At 42.0% G+C, this 27,139-nt stretch overlaps 2 protein-coding genes across 9 annotated transcripts in view; one reads left to right on the forward strand and one right to left on the reverse strand.

The window, feature by feature from the left end:
- Positions 1-8,680, reverse strand: part of PIK3CA (phosphatidylinositol-4,5-bisphosphate 3-kinase catalytic subunit alpha) — a 42,041-nt gene extending 33,361 nt beyond the window's left edge. For 4 of the 6 annotated variants that reach the window (XM_061353534.1, XM_061353533.1, XM_061353532.1 and 1 more), the window contains exon 1: positions 694-4,181. The gene's annotated coding sequence lies outside the window, so the exon portion shown is untranslated. Of the gene's footprint in view, positions 1-693; positions 4,182-8,403 lie in introns of those variants that run through there. The other 2 variants (XM_061353535.1, XM_061353536.1) reach the window with 1 other exon arrangement.
- Positions 8,681-10,710: 2,030 nt separating this feature from the next.
- Positions 10,711-21,531, forward strand: ZMAT3 (zinc finger matrin-type 3). 3 transcript variants are annotated; one of them, XM_061353547.1, is made up of 6 exons: positions 10,711-10,876; positions 15,301-15,626; positions 17,138-17,257; positions 19,033-19,199; positions 19,316-19,416; positions 20,400-21,531. In XM_061353547.1, exons 2-6 carry the CDS (start codon positions 15,357-15,359, stop codon positions 20,609-20,611), a joined length of 870 nt encoding a protein of 289 aa, XP_061209531.1. In that variant the 5' UTR covers positions 10,711-10,876; positions 15,301-15,356; the 3' UTR covers positions 20,612-21,531. The 3 variants fall into 3 exon arrangements, with proteins under 3 accessions (XP_061209531.1, XP_061209532.1, XP_061209530.1); XM_061353548.1 differs by having other exon boundaries at positions 10,711-10,869; XM_061353546.1 differs by having other exon boundaries at positions 10,713-10,872.
- The last annotated feature ends 5,608 nt before the right edge of the window (positions 21,532-27,139 follow it).

The following is a 27,139-nucleotide window of genomic DNA, read 5'->3' on the forward strand; positions in this document are numbered from 1 at the left end:
TTCACTTTCCGTTTATTCTACCTTAACTGACTTCTGTAGCCAAACAGAATAGATGTACAGGTTTAGTCTGCATAGACGTACTGAATTCCATTAGCAAAAACCATTCTCTTCTATTTACTGGTAAACAGAGGATGGGATGCAACTTCACTTTTGATAGAGCTTTTGTAAAGAACCACATCCCTCAGCAAAACCCACGAAAGCAGTGTGGAAGCAATTCTAGGGTGTTTTGTTTTTCCTTTTATTTCAACTCCCTTTTTAAACCATTTGGTGAAAGAAGTTTGTGGTGGAGTTAACATAAAGGCACAGCCACCATAATGAAAAATTTCAATCTGGCAGCTAAATACTCTTGCCCTATAAAGAGGTGAAGTTAATGTTCTTAGCAAGTTTTCCTATGCAAAGACACATGGAATAAGATAGCAGGCAAACAAGTCCTACTTCTACATGAGCTGTAATTGCAACAAGAAAATACCATGGCTTTTCAAGAGTCAGTCAGAAATAATGAAGTACCACTTCCTAGCAGACTTGTCTGTGATACAGTCAATAGTGATTAACTAAATATTCATTTAGCAGATTATAACCTGCTGAAAGTTAAGCACCAACAGTTTTCCATAAAATATAAAGACCTTCATCTTCCCCCATCCTGCCTACCCTGCACACCAAGTTAACAGAGCAGCACAGTGGGATACTACTCACCTGCAAAACATTTAGCACCACTACATGCTCCCATCAGGCTTCACCACCCTGAAGGTCACACATCACTCAGCTGTATTGCTCCCAAGCCATCAGAAACCCAGCCTTCTATGTGAAACAATACTGTTGAATGAGTTACTGATTTTGTAAGCATACGTAACTGTTACAAAAGCAAGCGTAAACATCACAAAACACACAAAGTTCCTCTGAAACCTTAAGGTATATAGATTTATTCTTGTTCTAGCTATTGACTCTGGTTGAGTAGGACTTTTCTCTGCATTTATAGCTGAATGCCAAAGCAATAATCATGACTTAAGACACTACCATATTTGCATTTGTGTTCAAGAAGTGCAAACAAACATGATTCACTGTGACTATGTATGTCATTAGGTACTGCATGCTTCAGCCTGAAGTATAAAAACAGCTATGGTAAACTGTGACAAATGATTCTTCAGCATGTTTAATGAAATGTTTATCATTTTACTACGTATCTGTTAGAAGAATCTGCTTTGCAAAACTTATGTTGTGCAAACACAAATGCACCATTTCTAGCGTGGGGCTACCCAGATATTAAGCTTGTTGTTAGTGCATCTCTTTTTCCTGTACTTCAAGCTGTTACCCAAATTGTTTCTCTAATGAGGTCAGAGTACCAGCAATTATGTTGACTACATCTGAAAGAAATGGCTAATATTTGCCTAAACGGGTAATGTTTGTAATTAACATGAACTTTCCAAAGAAGAAAGTGACATAAGCTCATAAGTATTTAAACAGTGAATAACAGCAACATCTCTACAATAGTTTCCCAGGTTGGAAAGTCACTTTCATATCCAGATTAAACACTGAGACTAGAGACACATGCTGCCTACTACTACAATCAGAGCTCTGTAAAAGGGATATGTTAAGATGACCTTTATTTTAAAAAAAGGTCAGAAAGATACCAGCAGTAGTCAGTCACTGCTATTAAGAGAACTTTACACATCTGCACAAACAAGGAAGTATTTTTAATACATTTCCATTTTAATAGTCCTCTGGAAACATTCTGTTCATGTTTTCTACGTATGTATGTTCCAAAAGACTGAAATCACTTTTAAGTCTGTTCTGGGACAGAAGACCACAAAAGCTTAAGTGTTTTGGATTTAATTTCAATCCATAAAACCCACCAGTTAGGGCAGGGTGACTATACTGCAAATCACCTTTTTGTTGTTAAAATAACCCGCCCGTAGACAAGGACGGAAAGAGATGAGAAGCAACAGTAATGGTTACTTCTCATATTGCCTTGAAGTTACTTGTGGTGCTATCCTATCTGCTGATGTACAATGAAAGGCTTGGAAACAGGTGATTAAAGAGGAGTTCAAGGGCTGAATTGCTAAGTAACCTGACAACACATTTACAAAGAGTTTCCACAAGCAGTAGTAGGTTTTGCCACCCTTTTGTTTATGCATCATCTCTGCTGTTTGTTGCTCATTGGCTTCCGCTTTCATCCTTTATCTCTTGGCAGTAGTTATGCCATCTTTCCCCACATGTCAAACCATTCCAAGTCGGAGGTATTTAAGATCAAGGGAGTGCTGCTAAGCAGTGATAACGACATCAGGGCTCTATCCTCCATTTCAGAGGAAATTGAAGAGGAAAACAAGTTATTAGAATTTTACTAATCACAACCTTGGTAAACATGAGAAAACCAGTTAAATTTTAACATTTTAATTGAGAGGGTAAACCTTAAGTGCTTTCTTTTACCTAGCTACCACTTATAAAAAGTCACAAAAGTGATTACGTTTATCATCTACAATGACAGCATTTCAATTTCACATATTACTATTTTACACCAAAACACAAACATAATTAATTGTAAATAATTTTTTGTAACAAACTTTCTAGACTTAAAGTGGCACTCACAGGCACCCTATTTGGACACATCCTCAATTATACACCAAAATCAAGACTATCCAAGATGTCTGGAAGTTCTTTAAACATTAGCTCTTTTTTTGGGACAAGTGCTCTTCTACAGCACTCAACGTTAGAACTGAAGGAGGTTTCAGAGGCAACAGCATGAAATTGCAAGATGATAAAATAACTACATTAATTGCTTTCCTCCCACCAGTGGAGACTACTTTGATAAACTGATAAGCGGAACTCATTGTCCAACATCCATATAAACTTTTCAGAAGGCAGAAAAACAATTCGATAGTATCACTTTCATTTTCAAAATCCAGCTACATTTGCTGATTATTCTGTTAACAGCTGGGAACATTAAGACAACAATGAAGTGGTATGCTTTAAAATACGAGCAGCTCAATGACCACAACAAGCATATTTTAGAGTATTTGGAATGGAAGTTTTTACTTCCCTTTTCCCAAAGGGAGCTAGCTCTATTTAGAAACTTCTCCTTATGTTACCACTATTAACTTTAATCTTTTAAACTATGCCTGTAGTCAAGAGTCATATTAGTGTTTCCCAGCCTTAATGAAAAGTAACTTAACGGCACAAGCACCAAAGCTGTATCATAACATACCTCATCACACAAAGCATATTTGTTGAGTCTGAGAACAAAATCTCCACTCTACTTGCTTGGCAAGCCAGTCTTTACTCTGATCATTCTTATTGTCTTTGTGGTTGCATTTTCAAGTGTTCAGTGTTTAGTTTGCCTACTGATCTTTGCAGAGATCAGTCTCATCACTTTTCTAGCAAGTCAGATGTCAAAGTCCCAAGGTAAAGAAAATTTTGTTCTAGTCAACTGATATTGCAGAACAGCCAAATATTTCTTCTTATGGTTGATAAGACTCAGATGAAATGCTGAATCCTGAGTATTTTCAGTAATGTGCAAGACTTCTTGCATTTTGAGGATTTTCAAGAGCTTGTTTCTTCGGTGACTACTAACAGCTAAAAGAAGGAATATGGTTGCAACAAGGGGTAATTTTTTGCTGAACAGATTTAGTATCCTCTGCAAGGATCCACAGCTAAGGAGCTAATAGTTTAAGATACAATAAAATCAATCTCAGCAGAAAAAAAAAACATGCTTCTGGAAAAAACATAACTCAAGTTAACAGCAAGAGTTAAAAGTCAGGAACAGTCTTAGAAAATATTGGGCAAGAGTCATTCATCACCATTAACTGCCACATTAAGGACTGGCAAAAGACTAATTAGAATGGAAATAACAAAACCAGTTAAGTCTCAATGACAGATAAGTTTGACATGTACAATCTTGGAGACAACCTTCCAGTTTTGCTTCTTCTTTATGTTCCTTTGCCAAAGAGGGTCATAATGTACAGCCAATAGTGTGACTCAGATGCCTCAAAATTCCAGGGAACTTTACAGTAAGTCTTAGTCAATTCAGTAAGTCTCCTGTATTCAGGAAATGTGCTTTGTAGTTCACAATCCTCAAAAGCTACATTTATAAGCATTTCTACAATCAGAAGCTGTAAGCAAAACTACAAAAATTTCCCTACATAAGTTAAAGAAATTGTGTTAATAGGTAGACAAAAAACTCAACAGAACACAATCATCAAGGTATATCTAATCTACTGGTAAAAAGCAATGGCACATGAAACAAGAGACCAATGAACCTTAAGTTCTATGTTTGACCCAAATTTCTTAAATTAGATTGAAGTAGTAATTTACTTCTATTGCTCCAAGTTAGCAACATGCCAGGGACATGAAAGGTTCACCAGTACACCATCATTCTCTCCCCTTCAATTTCACAATGGTAAGCTGGTTTCTTTGAATTTTGTTTTTACATTTCTAGAGGTATCTGAACACAGGGTTGGTTTGTTTTGGTTTTTTTTGTTGTTGTTGTTGTTGTTTTTTTTTGTTAGTTTTCTTTAGGTTTTTTCCAGGTTTTTTGTTTTGGTTGTTTGTTTAAAAGAAAAGGGACTCTAAACATCTCCAGCAAGTGTACTTAGCAGGTATAATTGACTTAAGTGCTTTTATTCTGTTTCACAGGCCTTAACAAATGGGAACACTTAAGGGAACTCTCAAACAAGTGATGGTGTCCACCATCCCTCACATTCCTTATTTGAAATACACAAGCTTTTTAAATTGCGTTTTGAAACCCCTGCATCCAGAATTAACTAAAACCCCACATTCTCTAGAATTGAAGTGTAAAAGCATGCTATATAAAATAAAACACAGTGGCTGCAAAGACATTAACTACTGCTTAGACTGTGAAGAGAGATCTAGAATTACAAAATCTGTACTCAGTCTACTGCATTTCCATTTGCCCACAAGTTACATTACAGGATTTATAAAAGGGTCATTTCCCATCCAACCCCCCTTTTTATTTTCTTAGCCTTTTTAAAACAGTTTAACCCCCTCTATCCCTCAGGTGGGCTTGGTTTTGTGCTCAGTTTTTTTGTTTGTTAGTTTGGGGGGGGCCCACTTTGGTTTTGGGTTTTTTTGTTGGTTTGCCATTTTGGTGTGTGGGGGATTTTTTGTTTTGTTTGTTTTGTGGCTTGTTTTTGGTTGTTGTTGTTTTTTTTGTTTTTGGTGGGTTTTCTTAAGTTAATACTATGGCAGTGCTCAGGAAAAAATAGTTAATACTTCAGGGTATTATTTTTCCTTCATTTAACATATTCAACTTAAACAGCAAATTAAATTTTCCATCCAGTTTTAGCATAAATATTTTTTTGGCCTCTTCTAGCCACAGCTACAGTTTCAGACAGACATCATCACTTGGAGCAGCTGATGTCTGGCTGTTTAAAAGGATGAGACAAAGCTCCCACAAACAAGAACAATGCATAAAAAGCTGCAAAAACCCCAAACAAAACAAACCAACAACAAACTCCACCTTAGCTTACACTCCAAGCCACAAGCCCATTTCTTCAGTTAGTCAAAGTACAAACTCTTCTTTCTCTCATGCTGCCACTTCAACTCAATCACACACACACACACAAGCAAATGCGCAAATGGCCCATTTTTCTTCAACTGAGAGATTTATGAAATCCCACAGTTTTCAGTAATCACAAAACTTTATAATGGTATTCTATAACTAAACTGGAAAGCTTAGTTTTGCAGGATTATTCCCGTTCCAATTATAAATCATAAGAATCAGCTTCCTTATGAGTATCAATGTTAAAAATCCCATTAGCCTCCCCTAGCCCAAATACAACATTTTTTTAGTTTCCTATTAACTGCAGTCTTTGTCTTCATTAACGTACTCAACAAGACAAAGCAAACCCATGTACGATAACCATCTACAAGATCCAGTATTTCTTGCATGATGTGGAATTAATGTATCATCCCCCAGACTTCCTTTCCCCCAGAAAAGGCAAGAAAAGCAATAGCAACCATTTTTTATTGGGAATACCTGCAAGGTGTTCAGATACCTGCATTTTCCTGCTTCCCAGAGAATCTGTACCATAAGTCCTGGAGGCTACATAACGGATTGACCTGCTGTGTGCAAAACTTTTAAGAAAATACTGTTTTGCAGACCAAATATCAGCCTTAGGCTTCTTGTCTATCCATTCACAGGTAACTTGAATTTCTTACAGAGTTAAAATTATGATGATAATCAAGCCTTCTCAAAGTTATATAATATATGACCAAGCTATTAAAAAGCACAACTCACATTTGAATCTGAGGGAGCTAGTGTGAGCAGAGTCATTCTTTATGCAATAACATCTTTAAAAGGTGTGATTTTTCTTCCAATAACTGGAAACCTCTTATTATATACTTGGTCTTGTGAGGCAGCATGATGATAAAGTGTGAACCCTCTGCTTGTTGTTGGAATTCCTATTCTGAAGCAACTTTTAAAAAGTGATTTAGCCAATAATAAATATCCTTCATTTGCTTCCAGAAAGCAGGAATGACCTGATGGTCAAAGAAACAGTTAACTAAGTATTGAACTACTTTATGACTTCCAATAAAGCAAAATTGCTTTGTAAACAGCCCAGCTACACCACCTTTCCCAAAGAATAGTCCAGAAAAAAAAAAACCAAAACACACAACAGTGTCATTATTCACACAAGTAAGTTGCAACAGGCAGCAAAACAAATTTGGCCTAACACAATAAAAATCTGAAGCAGCTGAACAACTGAAGGTATGGATTTATACGTTAGGCTTAGCATACTTTGGAGAACAACACAAAACTGTCTCCAGATTGGCATCAAGTTAACACCCATGAAATGCAGGGTATCTGCTCCAATCAAATTTCGACTGCAGCTCTGAAATCACTGTATTCATTGTCTTAATAAAAAGGCAGAATATTTCATGGATCACATAAGGAATTGTGTGGTTTCATAAATTCCTCTGTAAGCACTACCAGCTTGGCTAATGCCTTGTTTGCCTACATGATGACATTGGCCAAAATATGCTTCCAAATAACTAACCACTACGGAAAAGTTTGCCAATGTTACTTTTTGAGAATAAAGTAACTTACTGTGAAACTTTAGGTTCACATGGAGATTTATTTCAGTACGGCTTATCCAGTTTCCCACAGCAGACAAACCATTAAAGTCCGCCATCCCAAGTACTGAAATATTACTAGGAACTAACAATACTTACATACAACAAGAGCTGGACTTTGATTAGTATACTGCATTACAGAATTGCAGCATGGAAGCAACTGAAGCAACAAGCATGAGAACAGCTCTATAAATTAATTGTGATGTGCAATAAATCAAGGAATGATTCAAATTATGATGGGAAAGTTCTAATTTTATCCAATGTGATGAATTTCAAAGCCTGCTATAGCTCAAAGGAGGGATGTAAGAGTATAGGTAACTGACAGAACAGAGTCCAGATTTCTTCTATTAAGTACTACAGAATTCAGATTCAGACACCAGTTTTCCACTCTTCTATAAGTTTGCTGCAGAATGCTCATGACTGCAGAATTAACTTAAGCAAAGATTTATAGTCCATACTGCCCACTTTTAAATGTACATTTTCCTTGTGCTTGCTCTGAACAAACACTGTTTATAAATAACTTATGTTCAATCATGGTCTTAAAGTTAGTAAAAATTCGAAAGAAAAAAAACCATACAGAAACATGTAAGTAGCAACAGCAGAAGCAATAGGTCTAATCCCTTAACCTCAGGAATATCAAAACCACCAACAAAATCCCTAAAGAAAAACAAGCATGCAGTTCGTATTAGCTTGGTCAAAGTTTTGTAAGCATTCAGCCTACTAGAAAATACATAAGGACTAGTAAGAAATAGCAGTTTCATATTTGATTTCAATAAAGACAGATCTCTGCATAGTATTAAGTAAGACTTTTTTACAGGTAGCAGAGATGGGACACTACTACAGCAAGTCGGTTGCAGCTCGAAACACACACACGGAGTGGGAAGAGCCTCTCCTGCCAGTGCCAGTAACTAGCCGAACCGTGACCCCAAATGCACTCCCATCACAAGGTCTGTTGAAACATATTTACAGAAAATAGCTACATTTCAGGGGTGGAGGGAGCCGCGCTCAAGAGCGACAAGCTACTGGTTTTTCCTCTTCCAAGTTACAACTCTAGGAGAGAAGACCCATAAAGCATGATGTGGCAGAAGAGTGCCAGCCGAGGAAAACCCCACCGTTCGCCCCAGCCACCCGAGGGCCGCGCTTGCCTCTCCAGCTACCGAAGACCAGCGAGACTCCTTACAGTCAATGAAAAGCGGCGCTCCCCTCAGCCGCCACCCAGCCAAATTGCTGGGCAGCCCCGTCCGCCGGCCGGGACGCCCCAGAGAGTACTGCCGTGCTGCGAAAGAGCCAGGCGGCCCCGACCCTCGTCTCACTCACCTCACAGACACGGCTTCTCCGCCTCCGAGCCGGCCCGCAGCCACCGCCCCACTGGGCAGGGCTGGGCCGGGCAGCACTCCGCAGCACTCACAATACCTGAGACACGTTGCAGTCGCCACTGCACCCCCTAAGCTTTGGCCACCGTGCCCCCGAGCACGAACGGAAACAACACCGACAGCCACCACCCCAATCCCAAAGAACCGCCTCCCGCACGGGCAATAACAGGAAGGGAGCGGGGCCCTGACCCCGGATGGGGATGGTGTCTCCCGCCGGAAGTGCAACTGCAGAGCGTAGGTGGAAGCAACACGCGTGCGCGGCTGAGAAGGGGTATGGTTAGGGTCGCGTCTTGAGTGCCGGAGAGGGGGCGCCGGGTGATGTCACAACACCGCGCAGTGAGGCGGTGTCCTGGGGTTGCTCGCGTATGTCCCGCTGCGCCACCTAGCGGGGCGGCGAGGCCTGCTCAGGCACAGGCAGCAGCTGCCCGTGCGAACGGTTACGGCACCGGGGCCCCGGAGGTGGCCTGGCTGGAAGCCAGCGTTCAGAACAGCGGGCTTGTGCTACCCCGAACTGGCGCCTATCCCACCTACTGCTGCAAGCTTATTTAAAGCGCCTCATGGCGGTTACGCTGCACTACGGAAAAGGATTAAGGACGGGTTTGTCCACCCGGTCCCTGTTCCCAGGCGATCGCCAGCAACGCCCAGTTTTCCTTAAAACCTGAGCCGCTACCGGGATGCAGTCACTGTAAGCGGTTCCGGCATCCCTTTAATGGAGAGCGGTTTCCAAGCGAGTACCCTCACCCTTGGGAAAGCAGTCAGGCAGCGTTCAAAGCGTCGGCCCGTGCTGGCTGGGGGTTCGGGGTGCAGAGACAGCTGGGCTCGGGGGGAGCCAACGTTAGGCGCAACAAGTGGGGCTGGTGTGGAGGCAGTGGCGGGGGTGGCCCGAGTGGTTGACGAGTGAGGCATCTCGGCCAGTCACCATGTTTTCCAAGGGGTATTTATCACCGCAGAATTCTCTTTCTTGAAGCGTTGCCCGGGGCCACCACAGATTCAACTCGCCGCCGTGGCCAGTCTGAGCTGCTGCAGATGACTGATGATGGAGCACCAGCCTCGCCGGTGACAGCAAAGCGCAGCGTGCGGCAGCGATGTCACCCGTTAATACACCGGCTGTGAAACGCCCGTTTGCTGCTCTTGCTGGAAGCTGCCGCGGCTTGTGATTCCCACCTGTAGTGATTTATCCGATAAATGGGAATTTTTCTAAGATCTCACAAAAATTAGTGCGTGTGGCTAACTAATGGGTTCTTGGGTAGGTTGCCTGATTGCTACCGGGAAGTCTTGGTGATGGTTTCAGCTTGCAGAGATTGCTCGGTGCTTTCCTGTTCCAGGGCAATGAACGAAAATCAGCAGATGCTGTTGTGCTTTGGGGCAGGGCCGCCCAGCTGGGACGGTGAGACCAACGCTGCCGCCCTCCGTGGTTCAGGGGAAATTAACTCAACCCTGGCTACGATTAGCGGGAGTAAGCTGAAGATGTTTACCTATGCAAATATAGGTTAATGGCAATTTCTGCTGTCATAAACAAAAGGTGCTATAAAAAAAAAAATAAAGAAAGACCACTACATGACCTTATACAAAACCTCAGCTTAGGATTTGTTTTGTTCAGCCTGTAGAAGGCTCTAGGGAGAGCTTACAATAGCCTTCTAATGCCTAAAGGGGCCTACAAAAAGGTGGGAGAGGGTTTTTTCAGAAGGGCATGTAGGAATAGGAGAAGGGGAAATGGATTTAACTGAAGAGGGAAGATTTAGATTAGACATTAGAAAGAAGCTCTTTACTTTGAGGATAGTGAGACACAGGGACAGGCTGCCTAAGAAACTGTGACTGCCCCATCCCTGGCAGTGTTCAAGGCCAGGCTGGAGGGGGCTTTGACCAACCAGTGTCCCTGCCCATGGCAGGGTGGTTGGAACTAGAAGAGCTTTAAGGTCCTTTCCAACCCAAACCGTTCTATGATTCTGTGATCTGACCGAACAGTTCAGTATTTGGAGCAACTTTTATACTACGTTATAGCCTGCAATGCCAAATACCGTGTTTCAACGGCCGTGCGGCTCTGTAAGCTCACTTCGCAAGAAGTCAGACGGGAAATACCAGCAGCTACTTGGGACCGGAGGAGAAAACACAGGCCACAGCACGACAGGGTCGCACCCCACCTAAAGTCGTCGGTGCAAAGGCTTCGAGACTCGCTTCCTGCAACACCGCCGACCCACGGCGGAACAAACCCTATTGGCACTGCCGGTGGGTGCGCGTGACGTTCCGCGCCCGCCTCAGGGCCCTCCCCGCCGCGCTGCCGTCACTTCCTGCAGCTGGTCCCGGCCGCGCTGCCGGTCCCGGCTCCTTCTGCGGCCTCGAGCGCTGTGTGCAGCCGTACGGGGCTGCGGTGCCGCTGGGGGCTGGGGCAGTCGCCCTTAGCCCCCGCCCGGTGGTAGGTGCGGCAGGGTTAGTGGGGGGCCGGGGTGTGCGCGGCGGGCACACGGCGTGGCCTCAGCGCCTGGCGCCGTTGTTTTAGCGGGGTTGGGGTCGGCTTTGCCGGTCGGTACGGCATTGCGGGGGCTCGCAGTGCCCTGCCCTGCTCGGGAGTGCTTACGCCGCTTCGGTGATGCGGATTTCTGCATCTGCCTCTGCTCTACGCTGGTTTTCATTTCTGCGTTTCCAAATCGTGCGTTGGTACGGTGAATAGTTACTTAAGTTGCGTTTTTACAAGGTATCATAAGGTAGTACATACCCGGGCTTGCTTTCTTCCTTACACCCCATCGCCCTTTCTGAAAGGCATGAAGCTTTACAAAAATAAGATGTCTGGGGAGACCTTAGAGCAGCCTTTCAGGGCCTAAAGGGGCTACAAGAAAGCTGGAGAGGGACTTACAAGGGCGTGTAGGAATAGGACAAGGGGGAATGGCTTTAAACTGAAGAGGGAAGATTTAGATTAGACATTAGAAAGAAGCTCTTTACTTTGGGGGTGGTGAGACACCGGCACCGGTTGCCCAGAGAAGCTGTGGCTGCCCCATCCCTGTCAGTGTTCAAGGCCAGGTTGGACAGGGCTTTGAACAATCTGGTCTAGTGGGAAGTGTCCCTGCCCATGGCAGGGAAGTTTGAATTAGATTATCTTTAAGGTCTCTTTCAATCGTAACTGTTCTCTGACTCTATGAAATGTCTGCCCAGGATGTCAAGGTTTACACTGTGGTTTCTGATGCTGATGTAAGAGCTGCTAAATGCTCTCTTGTTTCTGGGTTACTAAATGTGTATCCTCATCAGCAGAGGGTTAGTGGGCTTATACCTTGATGCAGAATTGTGTATGATGTGTATTTGTTTTGTGTGCTGTTTTCCATCACTACAGCATTATAAAATGACCTTGCCCTTCATGGTGAAGTTCTGTAGGCCTAGTCTATGGCCAAACAGAAACTTTCTAACAAAGTTAGGTTAAGTGGTGTCAATAGTCTGAGATAAAAGGGGTCTTGAGAAGTTTCTGGTCTTGAAAAAAAAAAACCACCACAAAACCTACAACTTGTTCATCACTTGTATAGATTTCTGTCACTGTTATTAGTTGCCTTAACTGCATTTAAAATTTAATTTTGATGGGAACATATGACATATAGATGTTTCACTGTGGTTTACGCTTACAGCCAAGGATGGTCATGTTGTGTATATATGCCTTCCCCATCAAATGGTGATTTGAGGCTATTCCAGTTCCTTTTCCAGAAATGTGCTGTTGACAGCTCGTGAGGTTGTTCCCTGTTGCCTGTGCCACCAGCAGTGCCTGGCTACTACCAGGCTGTGGTACTTGGGGCATGGAGACTGGGTCTTCTCCTTCAGTGCTGCCCTTGGGGTGCCCCAACCTGAATGTAACGTGGAGAGCTTGTGCCCCTGTTTCCCTTGTATCCACCTGAGGACAACTGGCACAGAGTGGAAGTATATTCTCACCTGTACAGCTTGTAGGAGAAGGCATGCTGAGATCTGAGAGATGCTGTCCTGAGCGTTATGTCTCCTCAGCTCACCCTGGAGAGCTGCAGATCCTTACCCTGCCTCAGGCTGTACTGTTACGAGTCCTTTGTGGCAGAGATTCTCTTGCTGTTTTGCAGTGTAAAGATTTTGCAGCTTCTCATGTAAAAGGAAAGGAGGAGTCAAAAATGTCCTGTTACCTTCTCCTGGACAGGGTATCTGTGACACCCAGCAGTGGAGGGTTAAAAAGGCATGTAAATAAACTGAATAAGATTTTTTTTTTTTTAATTTCCCCTCTTAAATAGTATCTATAAGAAAGAAATCAACATAATCTGAACAATTTCAGTGGTGAAAGGTCACTGTTAGAAGTAAATCAGTTGCCTGTGCCAAGTCAAGAGGTTCTAATTTTAAAGTTGCCCATATAGCGTTAATTTTACCTTCAAATTACTGCTTACAGTAAGAATCAGTAAATGACTTTACAATTAAAGATTTTCTAACAATATTACATTATACCTTTTCCCCTGTGTGTGCAGATCCTCTAAGTACTGTATCCTCTCTTGTGTATGGCAGATCCCGTCAGTGACAGTTGCATATGGAAGACTAAGTACAACAAACACTCATGCAAAATTAAGCAGATGGATCCCAACTGCCATTTACTGCAGATCTCTTTATATTGCTCTGTGAAGTATTTAGCTATCATTTACTCCCATTTTAAGGCAGGAGGCCCAATATGCTGGTGTAATAAAACTGTGAAATTGGATGACATGCTTACCTGCATGCATAGTTCATCTAAACTACCACAATAGGCCTGCATTATGATACATTTAACTGTCATGAGCCTGAACATATTCCATCTGTAGCCCCATTGAAATGAGTTAGACGATCTACAGAGTACTACTTGAGGAAACTAAAGACAGCAAAATCTTCCATGGTTCTGTTTAAACAGGAACACATATGCTGAAAGTTGGAGAGAAGTCAGGTCACACTACAGAATTTAGAGTGCTGGTGGGTGGTTGGCACCACTCCATTCCTGTGTGCCCCCTTCCTTCTTTGTGGTGGATTCCATTTTATCTTGTTTCAGTTAGTTTTCATGGTAGAGGTTTTGATTTTGTCTTTATGGTGACACCACATTAGGTATAGTTCTCCTGGAATTTCACACAGCTTTGGTAGTGATGGGCTGTTCAAAACCATAAAAACTCTTGGTGGCTCTACTGCTGTCTTAAAAGTCTGTCCCCAGGGCAGTGCATGCTGGCTTATTTTTTTGTTTTGGTTTCTTTTTTCCCTTTTATTTTTTTTTCTTACCTTTAGTTTCTAGTAATAACTGCCTCCAGTCTTGTAATATTTGGAAGTCCATTTTTAGCGGTAAACATTTCAGAAATGCTTTTGTTACTTAAGCACTTTGGTCCCACTGATTTTATTGTTTTTTATTTTTTATTTTTTATTTTTGCTAATACAAAAGATTCTGTCCAGATTTTCAAAGGTAATAGAGTACCTAAAAATGCAGGCATCAGCTAGGATTTTACATAGCTTGGATATAGTAAGGTATTTATCTCCTGTTAATTTTAGTACATTGAAAACTCCAGAAGTTATCCCAGATAAATACTATCCTCTTCTCCAGGTTCCTAAATGTGTCTGAATTTGAACTCTGTTTTCAAAAGTGACTCGGGAGCAGAGTTCCTAGGTGGCATTTTGTTTACCTTCCCCTAATTTTCCAGAAGTGTTATTTTAAAATGTAGATGTGACTTACTGTTTGCTTAAACAAATGAACAAAGCCTATAGCATAAACATAGTTGCTACCAATGCAGCCCTAACTGGAAGTGATCTGCAAAGGCCAAGATAATGCTTCTCTTGATCCCAGTGTAGCAGTGAATAGGATTTGTTATGATAAGAAGCTAATAAGACATTAACAAAAGTATCTGTGCCTTGATTCATAATATCACTATTCTGCATTATTCTAGGAATATTCATTGGGGCTTTAAATGTGATTTATAGACTTTTAATTTTATAAGCCTCTCAGAACTACTTATTGGAAGTGCAAGCTTAGTTCTAAGAACTTGCATTAACTGAGCAATAATTGCATAAAGGTTAATATGGGATAAGCTGTCCATTTTGCAGAAGATGTGGCTCTAAATGTTGCATCGGTTATAGTTAGCAAAGGAAACATGAGAAATAGCTCAAGGTCATTCAACAAGACCATGTCAAAGAGCCCTTGGGTCTTGACTGTGAACAGCAAGGTATGCTCAAGTTGATTCCCACTTGTCCACATTTGTTGACTTGCTCGAGAAAAGTTAACTGTAGAATATCTTTCCTCAGGAAGGAGTAATTGAGGGATGATGTGTATGTGGGTATGCATTTTATATATACCTATATATAATAAATCTGTTTTGAAATATTTGGGTTCATTTTCATTTTAAGTCATTGTTGGCTTATACTTGTAAAACTTTGTACATCAGTACATCATTGGCAAGTTCCTGTAATACTTGTTTAAGTTTTGGAGTCTGAGCTTGACCTTGAGCTGCCAAAAGAGGATGTGGCTAACAGCTGTATGCCTCTTATTCCCATTAACACAGCTTTATGTGCTGTGTGGGTTGTATGTCACATCTTATGGTTACAGAGCAGTGAGATGTGCATGCTGTTGGTTGAGTACTATGGGTGGTTAGTACCCCAGGAGGGTGCCATGGGGTACTAACAACCACGTTTTGGATTCAGCCCACTAACACGTGTATCTTTTAATCTGTCTTTGCTTGTCTGGGGTGCTGCTGTTCCTGTGGGATAAAGTGTTATAAACTGACTTCATCCTGTTTGGCATTGTGAAAAGTCATAAGGTAGAGGCAATGAAGTTTCAGAATTTGTCCCCAGGATGGTCAGTCTTCCTGTTAGCACTGCTTATTTCATCATTTGTGTGTCTCTGGTCTAGATCTGAAGACGACTCCTTATCCTTCAGAAGTTGCATGCCCACAGTCTTCCTGGCCAATGATTCTTCTACAGCAAGCAGGACTTCTTCCTCATTGTGAGAAGCCTTCATCTCTTCCTATGTCAGTGGCTACAAGGCCAAAAGCCACCTCACCATTGTCCCCACCAAAATCTCTTGGACTGGGGCCTTCCTTTCATCACACACAAGAAGAAGAGCTTGCAAAGGTGGTGGAGCAGGACCCTATACTGGAGGAACTATGTAAGCCTCTGTGCTGTAAGCTTTGCAATGTCACTCTGAATTCAGCACAACAAGCCCAGGCTCATTACCAGGTAAGGAGAGTAGCAGAAGGCACAGCTTTCAGGGCTGCTGCATCTGCAGCTTGTGTAGAAGTACCTGTGCCACCATGTTCATTTCCAGTAACATTGCTGCGGTAGCACAGAGCTAAGCATGGGCTAATGCACAAGGATGAACCCCCCTCAAAGGGGTTTTGAGTGTAAGGTGACTGCACACCAGCAGCAGCATTTGAATTAGCTCACCTGGAGCTACCTCTGCACCATTTAATGGACTAAGGCTGCTCTGTAGACATGTCTTCACCCTATTTGAATTTGCTGATCATCCGGATGTGCTGCAGTGATTTTATTTAAGGTGTCATCACTGGAGCATTTTGCAAAAACTTTGTTCACAGAGACAGAGAAGTAGTACCAAGATGGCATGGGTAAAAAAGCAGATACTGATGTCTCCTTTGTTTTATGCAACTCATTTTTCACCTCTTCCAATAAACTTGAACTTCTCATTCCACAGACATGATTTTGTAGGGCCTGAACAGATGTTTTCTGCTGGATCCAGCTGTTCACTAGGAAGGGGGGCTGCTGCCAGGTGTTTATTCCCGTCTCCTTGCTGAGATTATGCACAGCACTGATGTGGTGGGGCCATTTATGCAAACACTCTCATCAGCTGGGTCAGCTCAGATCAAATAAATTTTGTTCAAGCTGATCTGGTTGATTTGTCTGAAATAGGTTGGGGACTATTTGCCTATACTTCTTTGCTGAGAGACTGAATATGTCACTGTCTTACATTACCCCTTTTTATTAGTGCCCTCTCTGCCTAGTGCTATACTTGTGTGCGATATGGCGACCTTCTCTACCAGTGAATCCAAAAGACTGGTTGTCCATATCCTTTGGGCACCATACCTGGATCGCAGATTTGCTGTTGGCCCTGAAAAAGTGGTATCCTGCTAGTGAAGGGGTAGGATGAGTTAGTGTTACACTAATTTATGGAGTGTATCTGCCATGAGGGGGGACAGAAGTGCGTTTATCCTACATAACTTGCATTTACACATATGCCTTACTATGTATCGACAATGCATATACATAGTCTCATGGAACTCTGTCAGGCCACCAAAAAATAGTGTATAGCATGTGTTTTCCAAGAAAAAGTAAAACATGAAATAGGGGTTTTTATATTCAATCTCATGTTTTAACTAATACTTGCACTGTCATGAAGAATTGTATGTGTTCAGGCTAAAACTATGCAAAGTAGTGTTTCATGTTTAAAATGTGAAATACTGGGTTTATGTGAAATGCAAACAGAATATGAACTAATTGTAACCTTACTGATTTGGGAAAATTAGTTGAAAATGAGGCCAAGTCATGCTGGGTGATTAGCATTTGGGAGAAAGGGGGAGATTCCAGCATCTCTCAAGTTCAGAGTTATTTTCTAAGTGATAGCTCGTTTACCTGAGTTGCCATTTTCATGGCTATTATTTTGGTCTTTGGATCCTTTTCCTTTCAATGTAAGATGCTATTACTAGAACAGTGATTAATCTGGGTTCTCGTTCCAGGGTAAAAACCACAGTAAAAAACTCCGAAATTACTATGCTGCCAATAGCTGTCCGGCATCTGCCAGAATGAGTAATTTGGTTGAGCCTGCCCCACCTCAGATTGTCTCCCTTCCAACTCAGGTAAGGCAGGGGAGGGTGATTGAGATCGTGCTGCTTACTTGTCACTTAACCCCCAGTAAGGATAACTAGATCTCATGTTCTGAGGGTTACCACAGGAGTTGGGATGTGTTGATGGCACAGGACGATAGAAACATCCTGTTGTGAGCTGTTTGCTTTCTTTTGAAGATGCAGGTATTGATCTGCTGTCGCAGCAGAATATTGGACTTGAAGTATTCTATTTCTGCATGGCAAATACATTGATTGCTAGGTAAATCTGATGTGCTGCTGAGTATGCTTAAGGGCAGGTATAAAACAGCATTGCCGGAGCTGGGTTTGGACAGGAGGGTGTGGCATCTGCTCTGCACAATCATCCCTTCATTGCATGAGGGAAGCCTGCAAAGAAAAAGTGCTTAGGTGCTCCTACACCCATTGCCCAGGGCTGTTGGCTAATTCCTCTTACATTGTTCCTTTTGAGGTGATCGTTCCTGTGTGTAGGGTAAACAGTGTTCTCTCAGTGATCCAGATTAATTCTGTCTTGGGCACATTAGAGGCAAAAGAGATAATTTTTGCTTTCTTCTTCTAGAAGCTCAGCTGCAGAGATCAAAGCTGCGCCTGTTGTTTTCCAAAGCATAGGCCATTTTTGTCTGTAGAAAAGCAAAGAGCATCTGCTGTAAGTGGCAGATAAACATGTTGCTGGAGCTGCCAAAGGGAGAACTGGTTCCATGTAAATGGACATGATCTAGTGTGAGGTGCCCTTACCCATGGCAGCGGGGTTGGAACTAGATGATCCTAAGGTTCTTTCTAACCCTAACCATTCAGAACTCACAGAACTTAATTGGGATGACATGAGGTCCAGTCTAGTTAGTGGGATGTGGGTTCTGTACCTGCCAGGGTATCTGATATGGGTTTTGATGGAGGAAATGGTCCATGGTAATAAAAGGACTGCTCTGGGACTACATGAGCATTCATGTAATGTGAAAGTCAGACTTGTGTGTTTATATCTAGAAGCTTGAACAGTATCAAAGCAGATGTGAAAGAAACTTGACTTGGCAAATGCTGCAGTGACATGGCTGTATGAATCACTGCTGCTGCACTGTTCACAAAGCACTTTTTTCTGGATGATACACATTGAGGAGACGTGGTTGCTGCCCCAGTCAGTGTGTGGTCTGACTAGACACGCAAGGTATCCTTCATATGGCAGGAGCTACCCATGTGAGGCTGGGTTCTTCCTCTGAAGTCTTGATCCTGGTGCCCTCCTATCTGAAGGGTAAGGGTCAGAGGTTTGTCATGTCTGCTACTGTTTTGTTGGTGTTCTTTTATCTTTTCATGTGATCAGGGAGCTGTGTATGGACAGAATACTGCACAGAGATCAGGTACACTGTAAATAGGAGAGAGGAGCACCTTTACGTTTTGGTGGGTCTTCCTTAGTGTGAATGTTACTGTTCATCAGTTCTCAGCAATCGGGAGTAGAGGAAATAAATCATTGCTGTGGAGTAAACAAGCCTCTGTAGCTATGGCAAAGGTACAGGGTGTTTGTTCAGAGTGCTTTCCTCTCCGTATGAGGCTAGGGATTTGCCTAGATCTCGATTTTGCAGATTCTCCTGGAGGCTGAGGCAGGGAAAAAAAGTTTGTGTAAGAACACTTTGGGGAGTTACTTGAGAGTGCCCTAATCCATATGCTCTAATTCTAGCTCTCTTGCTGCCTGATGATGATACTGATTTCAGTCCCTGTGATTCAGATATTTCAACAACTTAACCTTCTTGCATTTCATATGCTCTCTTTCCCTTTGCTGCTAGATGGGATCCAGTAAACCAGGTGGCCGAGTGATCTTGGCAACAGAGAATGATTACTGCAAGCTTTGTGATGCCTCGTTTAGTTCTCCAGCTGTTGCACAGGCTCACTACCAGGGGAAAAATCATGCCAAGCGGCTGCGTCTTGCAGAAGCACAGAGTAACTCATTCTCGTAGGTATTGTTCAACTTCACGCTCAGGCTGTGAAAGCATGTGGCAGTGTCTCTGGCTTTTCTTTTTTTTTTCCTCAGAAAACTGAATTACAGCTGTTCATTTGTTTTATCTTCAGGGATGCATCAGAGCTAGGCAAACGAAGGGCAAGGAAAGAAGGGAATGAATATAAAATGATGCAGAACAGAAGAAATATGTATACGGTTCAAAACAACACAGGTAACTGAGTTGCATCTGTTCTATAGTTGGAATAATAATGAATAATAAGCAGACTTGTTTTTCTTCTTTGCTGAGATCTGTTTTAGCAAAGACAGATGTGAAAGGAGCTGGTCCTAGCTCTGCTTATCCTTCATGTCTGCCTGTGTTTTCCCAGCTACTGGAGTTGCTTTGTTTTTTCAGCCTACTTCTTGGTTCATTTTCTTTGTATGTATGTAATTTGCCATCTGCCTGTCTCTAAGGCCACTCTAAGTGGTAACAACTTTCCTGCTTTATTTTCTTGGCAAGTGGCCAGGTGCTTTAACTCCTGCTGTAGCACATCAACCTGTACTTGCACTCTCATGATCAGAATGAGAAAGCATGTTAGCCTCCCTCCAGGACCATCTGTTCCTAGAGTGAAGTCCTTCTTCAGGTATTAGAGACCAACTTTGCCTCTTTACTATGATTTAAAGCATGTTTTGTAGTGTCCAGCCCAGCATCTTTTTTATTTTGTGTTAGGAGCATATATTAGTTTAAATCCTGATTCCTTGTGAAGCCTGGTTTAATTGTGTCATTCTAATCACTGTCATGTGGAAAAGAGAAATCTTCTGAAGTTCTATTAAATATTATTTTGTGATAATTTTAAAGTGAGGCAATTTAATCAAAGATTGTTCTAATTCTGGAATGGGAAGGTTAAGAAATAAAGAACCGATTCATCACTTAAATTATCTCTGATTTTCAAATTCCTACTGATTCTTAATAAGACTGGGGCACTAAGCCTACTCTACTGCTTTAGAAAATACCAGCAAGTACTGCTCCCTGGTGTTGTATATCCCTGTAAATATGGATCTCGGTGGAATAGTCATAGGAAAATAAAGTTCAGGGTCAGCTGAGGAAGCTAATCTTTTAACTATTTTTTAATAGTTTGTTGGGTTTAGAAGTTGTCACTGAGCTGCCTCAAGCTTTTTTTCTTATAGGTAAAATAGACTTTTCTGTTGACTCCTCAGGTCCCTACTTCAATCCCCGCTCACGCCAGAGGATTCCTCGGGATCTGGCCATGTGTGTCACCCCCAGTGGCCAGTTCTACTGCTCCATGTGCAACGCCGGGGCCAGTGAGGAGATGGAGTTCAGACAGCACTTAGAAAGCAAACAGCATAAAAGCAAGGTGTCCGAACAGCGGTATAGGAATGAGATGGAGAACCTAGGCTATGTACAATGATGCGCCACCCTTGGTAGTAATTTGCAAATAGAGCAGCTTGTCTCTTGCCTGCTGTTTGCCACATGCCCTGCTTTGTGCTCCCTTTGATAGGAGTATGCTCTCGAGCTGTACATGTAACACCTGCAAACGTAATGGTATGGTTAGATTTTTTTTCTATCATAGTTGGCAGGATGATGCTGTGCAGGACATGAGTGTTTTTGATGTTTGTTTGCTAATTATCTAAGGCTCTTCGTTGTATTGAGTGGCGGGGAGGACTTTGTCTGCTCCTCAGCCTTCTGCATGAATATGCAAAGCCCAGAAGTGCTGGGAACTTCTGTGGTTCTACCACACAGGTGGACCATGTGCAAAGCCTACTCCCCTGTTCGCATACCAGAGAGCAGTGCTCCAGAATGCAGACTGAATCTCTGGGCAGCTTGTAAAAGAGAGGCAGCAATGGGGTCTGTGAATGAATGAATTAGGTGGTGTACTTGCCCATGAATTGCTGCTTGTGGCTCCCATTAGCAGCCCAGAGTAGATTCTTTCCACATCGCTGTAGAAAAGCTGTGTAAGACATTGGAGAGTCTTGCCTCTTACCGCTTCCTCCGTGATGCAGATTTCATTTGAACATCTGACATTGGATATCAGCTGATTAGCTCGATTCAGAAATACTCTATTCTACCAGTTAACAGTGAAAAAAGATTCTCAATGTTGTTGACTGGTCACCTTAATACACCATGGCTGTACCTCATCTCCCTGAAGAGAGTATGTGGGGATCTCAGTGGCGCAATGAAGTGAATTGGAAAGCAAACCTGCTCAGGTGATACGTGCTCTGCTCTGATTCTGCCTTAGACTGAGTAGGGTTGAGAATCGGCTGAAAGGAGCTGTCAGCTGTAATTTTTTTGCAAGTGTTGGTCTGTGGCCCACAGCTCTATTGCTCTGGGGAGCAGATACTGGTGTGTCTCACTTTCATGTCATTCCCTGGAAAAAGCCCAATAGGTGTTATAGAGGAGAGCTGAAATACTCCTTTGCATTAGAGCTACCAATATTGGATGAATTTTTTCCCCTCTATCTTTTCCCATCTCAGAATGGGCTTTAATTCCATTCCTTGATGTAAACTTCACTGTTTTAGGGACCATAAAAAATCCAAAGTTAGGTAGAATGTAAATGTCAGGGGTGATGATTGTTTGAGTAACAGCTTTTTGGCCATACAGAAGTATTCATGAAATTTGTTAAGCACCTTTTTTAAGGATAGACAAGCCCAAAGGTGTGTCTGCTTTGATTTTCCTTAGCAAAAGTAGAAAGGGGATAAGGAGCAGAAGTAGGGCTGACATTTATTTTTCTGCTTATTTGGGTAGATGTGAGGAGCTGTGCTTGGAATCCAGTTCACAATGTTTCTAAAACACTGGCTTCAGTGGCAAGTGCAGAATGTAGGTAACCCCTGTTGGACCTGATTCACCACTGTGCTGCTATAGCTGTACACCGGTAAAGCTTCATTGACTTCAGTGGCAGGTGCACAGCAGGGGTAAATGAAGCATCATGGCTTGTCTCTCATTCTTCTTTAGGCATTACATTAAATTAAATGCAGTTCCATTGGTTTCAGTAGCATTTTACCAGGGATAAATTCTATCTACTTTGTAATGGTGAAGATAGCTCCCCAGCAACCACCTTTTTTTTCTCCTTTTTGCCATTCTGATCCTGCCTCTTGCATTGAAGGAGGATTTTCTGCTTGCCTTAAAAAAAATGAATAATGAATAAACTAACCAAAAATCCAGATAATTTTTTTTCATCTTCCTAGTTCACCTCAGAAAGGTTTCTTGGACTTGGCTGCTCCTCAGAGATTGAGTATTGTTATCTTTAGCTACCTGAGAGCATCAGGTACAACCTTTATGCAGTCTTCCTAAATCCAGTCAAAGTGAACTCTTGCATAGTAGACAGAAGCACCCCTCTGCATGATTCCATGGTGATCGTTGCCCTGCAGATACAGGCATAGCAATGGGCATCTTCTTGACTGGGATTCCTTCCCCTCTTTTGTGCAAAGCCCAAGGGTTTGTGCACTGGAGCACATTAGAAGGTAGGAGGACACGTGTTCAAGTTGCAAAGCACTAATTGAGCAGTTTTGACAGCCTGTAAGTCTGTTTCTTCTGTGCTTTCCTGCTCATGGCTCATCCTCTGTGCAGCATTGAAGAACATTCCCCTTGCAAAAATCTCTCATCAGCTTTTTCCCCTCATCTTCTGCAGTCAAACAAGGGCTCTGGTTTTCTCTTTGTGTTCTGCCTTTTGTGTTGCCAGTCTAACACCACTGTACAGGGGCAGAGGGAACTGGATGAGCCTTACCACACTGTGCTTCACCAGACTGATTCCTGCATTACGGTTAAACATCCCCCTTGCTGCAAATTACAGTGTGGCATTTCCCACAGGCTGCAATTAGTAGCAGAACAGCAACACTGTGAAATATGAGCTGGAGGAGCTGTAGGTACTAATGTTGTCAAGCGTGTTGCTAGGGCCAGGAAGGCATTTTTTCTTGTTTTCATGTGTCCCAAAAATCAGCTGTTCACCACTGTGCTTTGGTTGCTGCCCCTGCTCCCAGCCCAGTGATCTGCTCCACATTTGGCATTTCCAGTGACTGCCAGAGGTGTGAAAACTCAGATTGCTCCGCATGCTGTTACCTCCTAGTAACAACTGGTGCAAACCTGCCAGTGCTAGTGCATTTGGGATGGTGTGCGAATGAGGTGTGAAGCTCTCCAGGCTCCTCTTTGCATGGGGCCACATCTGATTTTGAGGAATGGCTTGAGTCTACCCTGAACAGAGAGGTCTGTATCTGCTTTCGTGCAAGGGAGTGCAACAAGTGAATGTCATCTTGAGAATTCCAAAGTAGTGGGTTGTATAACAGGCATAAAGCAGACAGCGTGACTCAAGTGACAAGTGTAGGACAGGTTTTCTACATGGGAGGAAAGGTCTTTCTTGCTGGGAGAAGCAGCTGACTCGCTTTGCCCCAAAACTCTTTTGCAGCCTTTCCCTACAAGTGACAAAGCTTTCCTTCTCAGCGTTAACAGTTTGCTATTTTCCTACTGTCCCTCTAGCATAGAAAATTGTTGACTGCAAAGAGAAAACACCCCACTTCACTGATATCTTTAGGGTTCAGGACAATCCAAACTCCTACTGTCAGATGGAAAAACTGGGGGGATCCTGACTTCTTTGGTTTTTGGGTTTTTTGTGAAATGCAAAGCTGTTCTATAAATCAGTGTTGAAAACACATATTGAAAACATGTCCTGACCAAACCCTATTTGACATAGATGGGCTGGGGACAATACCATACAGTTGTAGTACCATTTTCCCCAATTAATCTTTTTTCATGTTAAACAAAGTACCAAACCCAAGAAACAGGACTTTTGTGAAGCTGTCACATTGGCCAGTAGGTTAATGACCGTTGCTGCTAGAAATAAAATATAAATCATGTTCATATTTATTTTACTGTGCTGACCACTAATAGATTTGTTAATATTTAAGGCATTATTCTGTAGGTTGTTTTTGTTTAAATGGAAAACTCAATGTCGCACTTTGCTTTTGGATCAGAACTGGTATTTATTATATTTGTGAAAATGGTTTCCCTCCCACATATGTATTGTTTTCTTTCCCTTAATAAAAAACAAATCTAAAACAACAAAACCCACCCCAAAACAAATGAATTAAAACCCCAAATCCAGTCAGGGGATCTTCTTTGTTTCTTTTCATACCAAACAAACTGGGAATTTCCTTGCATCTCTCTCTCTTAAATGTCCATTTCTTTTTCTTGTTTTTTTCCCCTCCCGTTCCTTTGATATGGGATGACATTTTTAGATGCATATGAAATTCATACTACATTTAAGCATTTGTTTTAAGGCGAGGAAGTAAACTATGTGGAATCCATGTATTTCTGAGGAGTTTGAAAGTGATACTATTTTGTTTGTATTAAGCATTAGCTGTTATTTTGCATTCTGCACTAATAGTAGATGTGCTATAATCTTGCCCAACACTGGTCAATTTTTGACTTTCTGCTTTCTTCATGTACATCAAAATGAACCCTGAAAACTTCTGTGGAGTTGCTTAGGATGGTCATCAGTGTAACTAAGTGCAGATTTTTTTCTGTAAAGCTTCTTGTCTTTTCCTTTTCTAGATGCTCATTATAGGGCATTAGAAGGGAAAGCTATTGCTGTAAGCACGGGTTCATATTTTACCTTACTAATGCATGGTGTCCTTTTGCTACGTTATTTAAGTAATATGCACTGTAACCAGTAGGAATCTTGCCCAGGTCAGGAGTAAATGAAATACCATAGGTAAATATGTTATGTTGGCTAGTGCCAGGCAAGGTACGTGGCTAAAATTTGTCTTTTATTTCTGTGTTTGGGTTACAACACTCTTAAGGTTTTGCTTTTTGAGGAATGTGTATTTGGTTAGGTAAGAATTTGATCTTGTTCCATCTGAAATCATTTCAAGTGCATTGACTTCAGTTGAGTAGGAGCAAGCCTTGAAACCCTTCAGGAATTTCATAATGAAGTTGTTTTCTCATATATGTGGTTTTTGGTTTGTGGTATGTTTTTTAAATTTTACAACCATATATACAAGGTTGCTCTGGATGAGACGGCTTAGCTCCTGTTGTTTTGAGCTGATCTGGCTTCTTTGCCTCATGTATAAAGCTGGAAGTGAAACTAAAATCCACTTTGAAATAAATGTGGTCAAACAATAGTTCTGGGAATGTGTCCTTTAAAAAATGTGTCACAACTAAAATGGTGTGTTTTATGTGAAGTATCTGCAGGTAAAGGCAGGACTGTGGATTTTAAGAAACAAAATCAGTTTTTCAGTTTGTGTTTTGCAGGGGAAAAATGACTTGATTTAATTTCCTTCTGCATCTGTCCAGTGACATTTGCAAGTGCTTTGAACATGTTTCATCTAGAGCCTTCTTGTCAGGTTGGTTTTGTACATTTGTCCTTATTTTCTTTATATTGTATTAATCCCTGTGAGGGAGGTTGCTTTTTATTTTTGTTTTTCTTCTTCAGTATATAATAAATCATCTTGTTGTTATCATTGTACAGCCTTAGTGTTTGGTATTGATACTGCTTTTGGTATGGGTGGACTAGGCATGCCTGAACTTATTTTATCCTAGCATTAAGTGCAATTACATGAATAATATGTTTTAATACACTGATAAAGGACTGTTGTCCACTGTAGAATTTATTATTCTGGAGAGGGGTCAGTGTGTTTTCAGCTATTACTGAAAGATGGATGAGTTCTCCCTCTGAGCTGTCTTGGCTTCAGGAGGGGTTGGGACTGCTTGGCATCTGATGGGATGGGAACCAAAAGGTACAGGAAGGGCTCTTTCTGCTGCTCTTTCCTCTTGAGTAGACATCACAAGCTCTGTGACAGCCCCAGGCTGAACCATGGACTGACTTTCAACTCTAGCTGTAAAAAGGTGGCGACAAGCTGAGCCCAATACTTGTGTTTATACATTTTTTGCCAGTGTGCTTTTCCACTCTTTCATTACTCGAGGGCACCAAAGCAGCGTATGCTTATGCAACATAAATGACTTTCCAAACAGAAAGGACATTCTGAACTGGACCCTTAAAACAGCAAAATCTGGGGTATGCTGTGTTTGACCCAGGTAAGAGAAAAACTTTGCTCTTCCTTGGTGCTGTAGCCATGCTGTAAGTGCACTGAGCTGCTGACCTCAAGGGCAGTATCCTGGTGGCAGAGGTAAGATGTTCAGGGTGTGCTGTTGAGGCACAGCTTTGAGTGTATAAGGAATTGTGAACAGGGATTTGTCCCTGTGCTCGCCTGTCCTCTGTTACTTAGCGCATCAAACCATTACAGAGAATAATGACACTGTGATGGAGTTATTCTGATTTACCTTTTTGATGGGCTGAGAGCTGCCTTAGTGCTGCTTCTGTGTTAACAATAACATGCAGGAGGCTTTACGTGTTCTCACGTATAGTAGAGTTGTCAAAGCCTGTAAGTGCAGCCCTTTGTTGTCTTATGCCCATACAGATAAAGATACTTTCAGCCATCCTGGGAACCAGAGAGGAGCAAACCTATATTGAGCATTGTTTCCCTGTTACTGGATGTTAAAACACTGCCTTTTTTAATATTACATGTGGTAATTGTATTCTATATTAATTCTATAGCAGTTTGGTACAGCCAAACCATAGTGTCATGCAGAGATACCTGGGCAACCTAATCCAGAGTCACAGGCATTTATTAAATTAGGCAGCAAATAAAATGGTATAAAAAACAGATGAAAATCTAAGACTAATTGTGTTATTTGAAAGCATGGACAGTCCTGCTGCTTCTTCTCTTATGCTGATGTCTAAGGATCTCACTTAATTTTCTTTCAACATTTTACAATTGAGAAAGTGAAGTTTGGGGAGGAAGTGTGTGATTTGTCCTGAAAGTCTATGTCTCAAAAGGAAGATTGAACCCAAGGCCTCTCAATACCAGGCTGCTGACCCTGCCATATCTCCATTTAGCCTCCCTGTTTACAGGGTGATGAAAATGGCTGGATTTTATAAACCATTTGA

This window comes from Neopsephotus bourkii, unplaced genomic scaffold, assembly GCF_033783945.1.
Source record: "Neopsephotus bourkii isolate Nb327-2 ecotype Australia unplaced genomic scaffold, CSIRO-AGI_Nbou_v1 NB_678, whole genome shotgun sequence".
Classification (NCBI taxonomy): Eukaryota; Metazoa; Chordata; class Aves; order Psittaciformes; family Psittacidae; genus Neopsephotus; species Neopsephotus bourkii.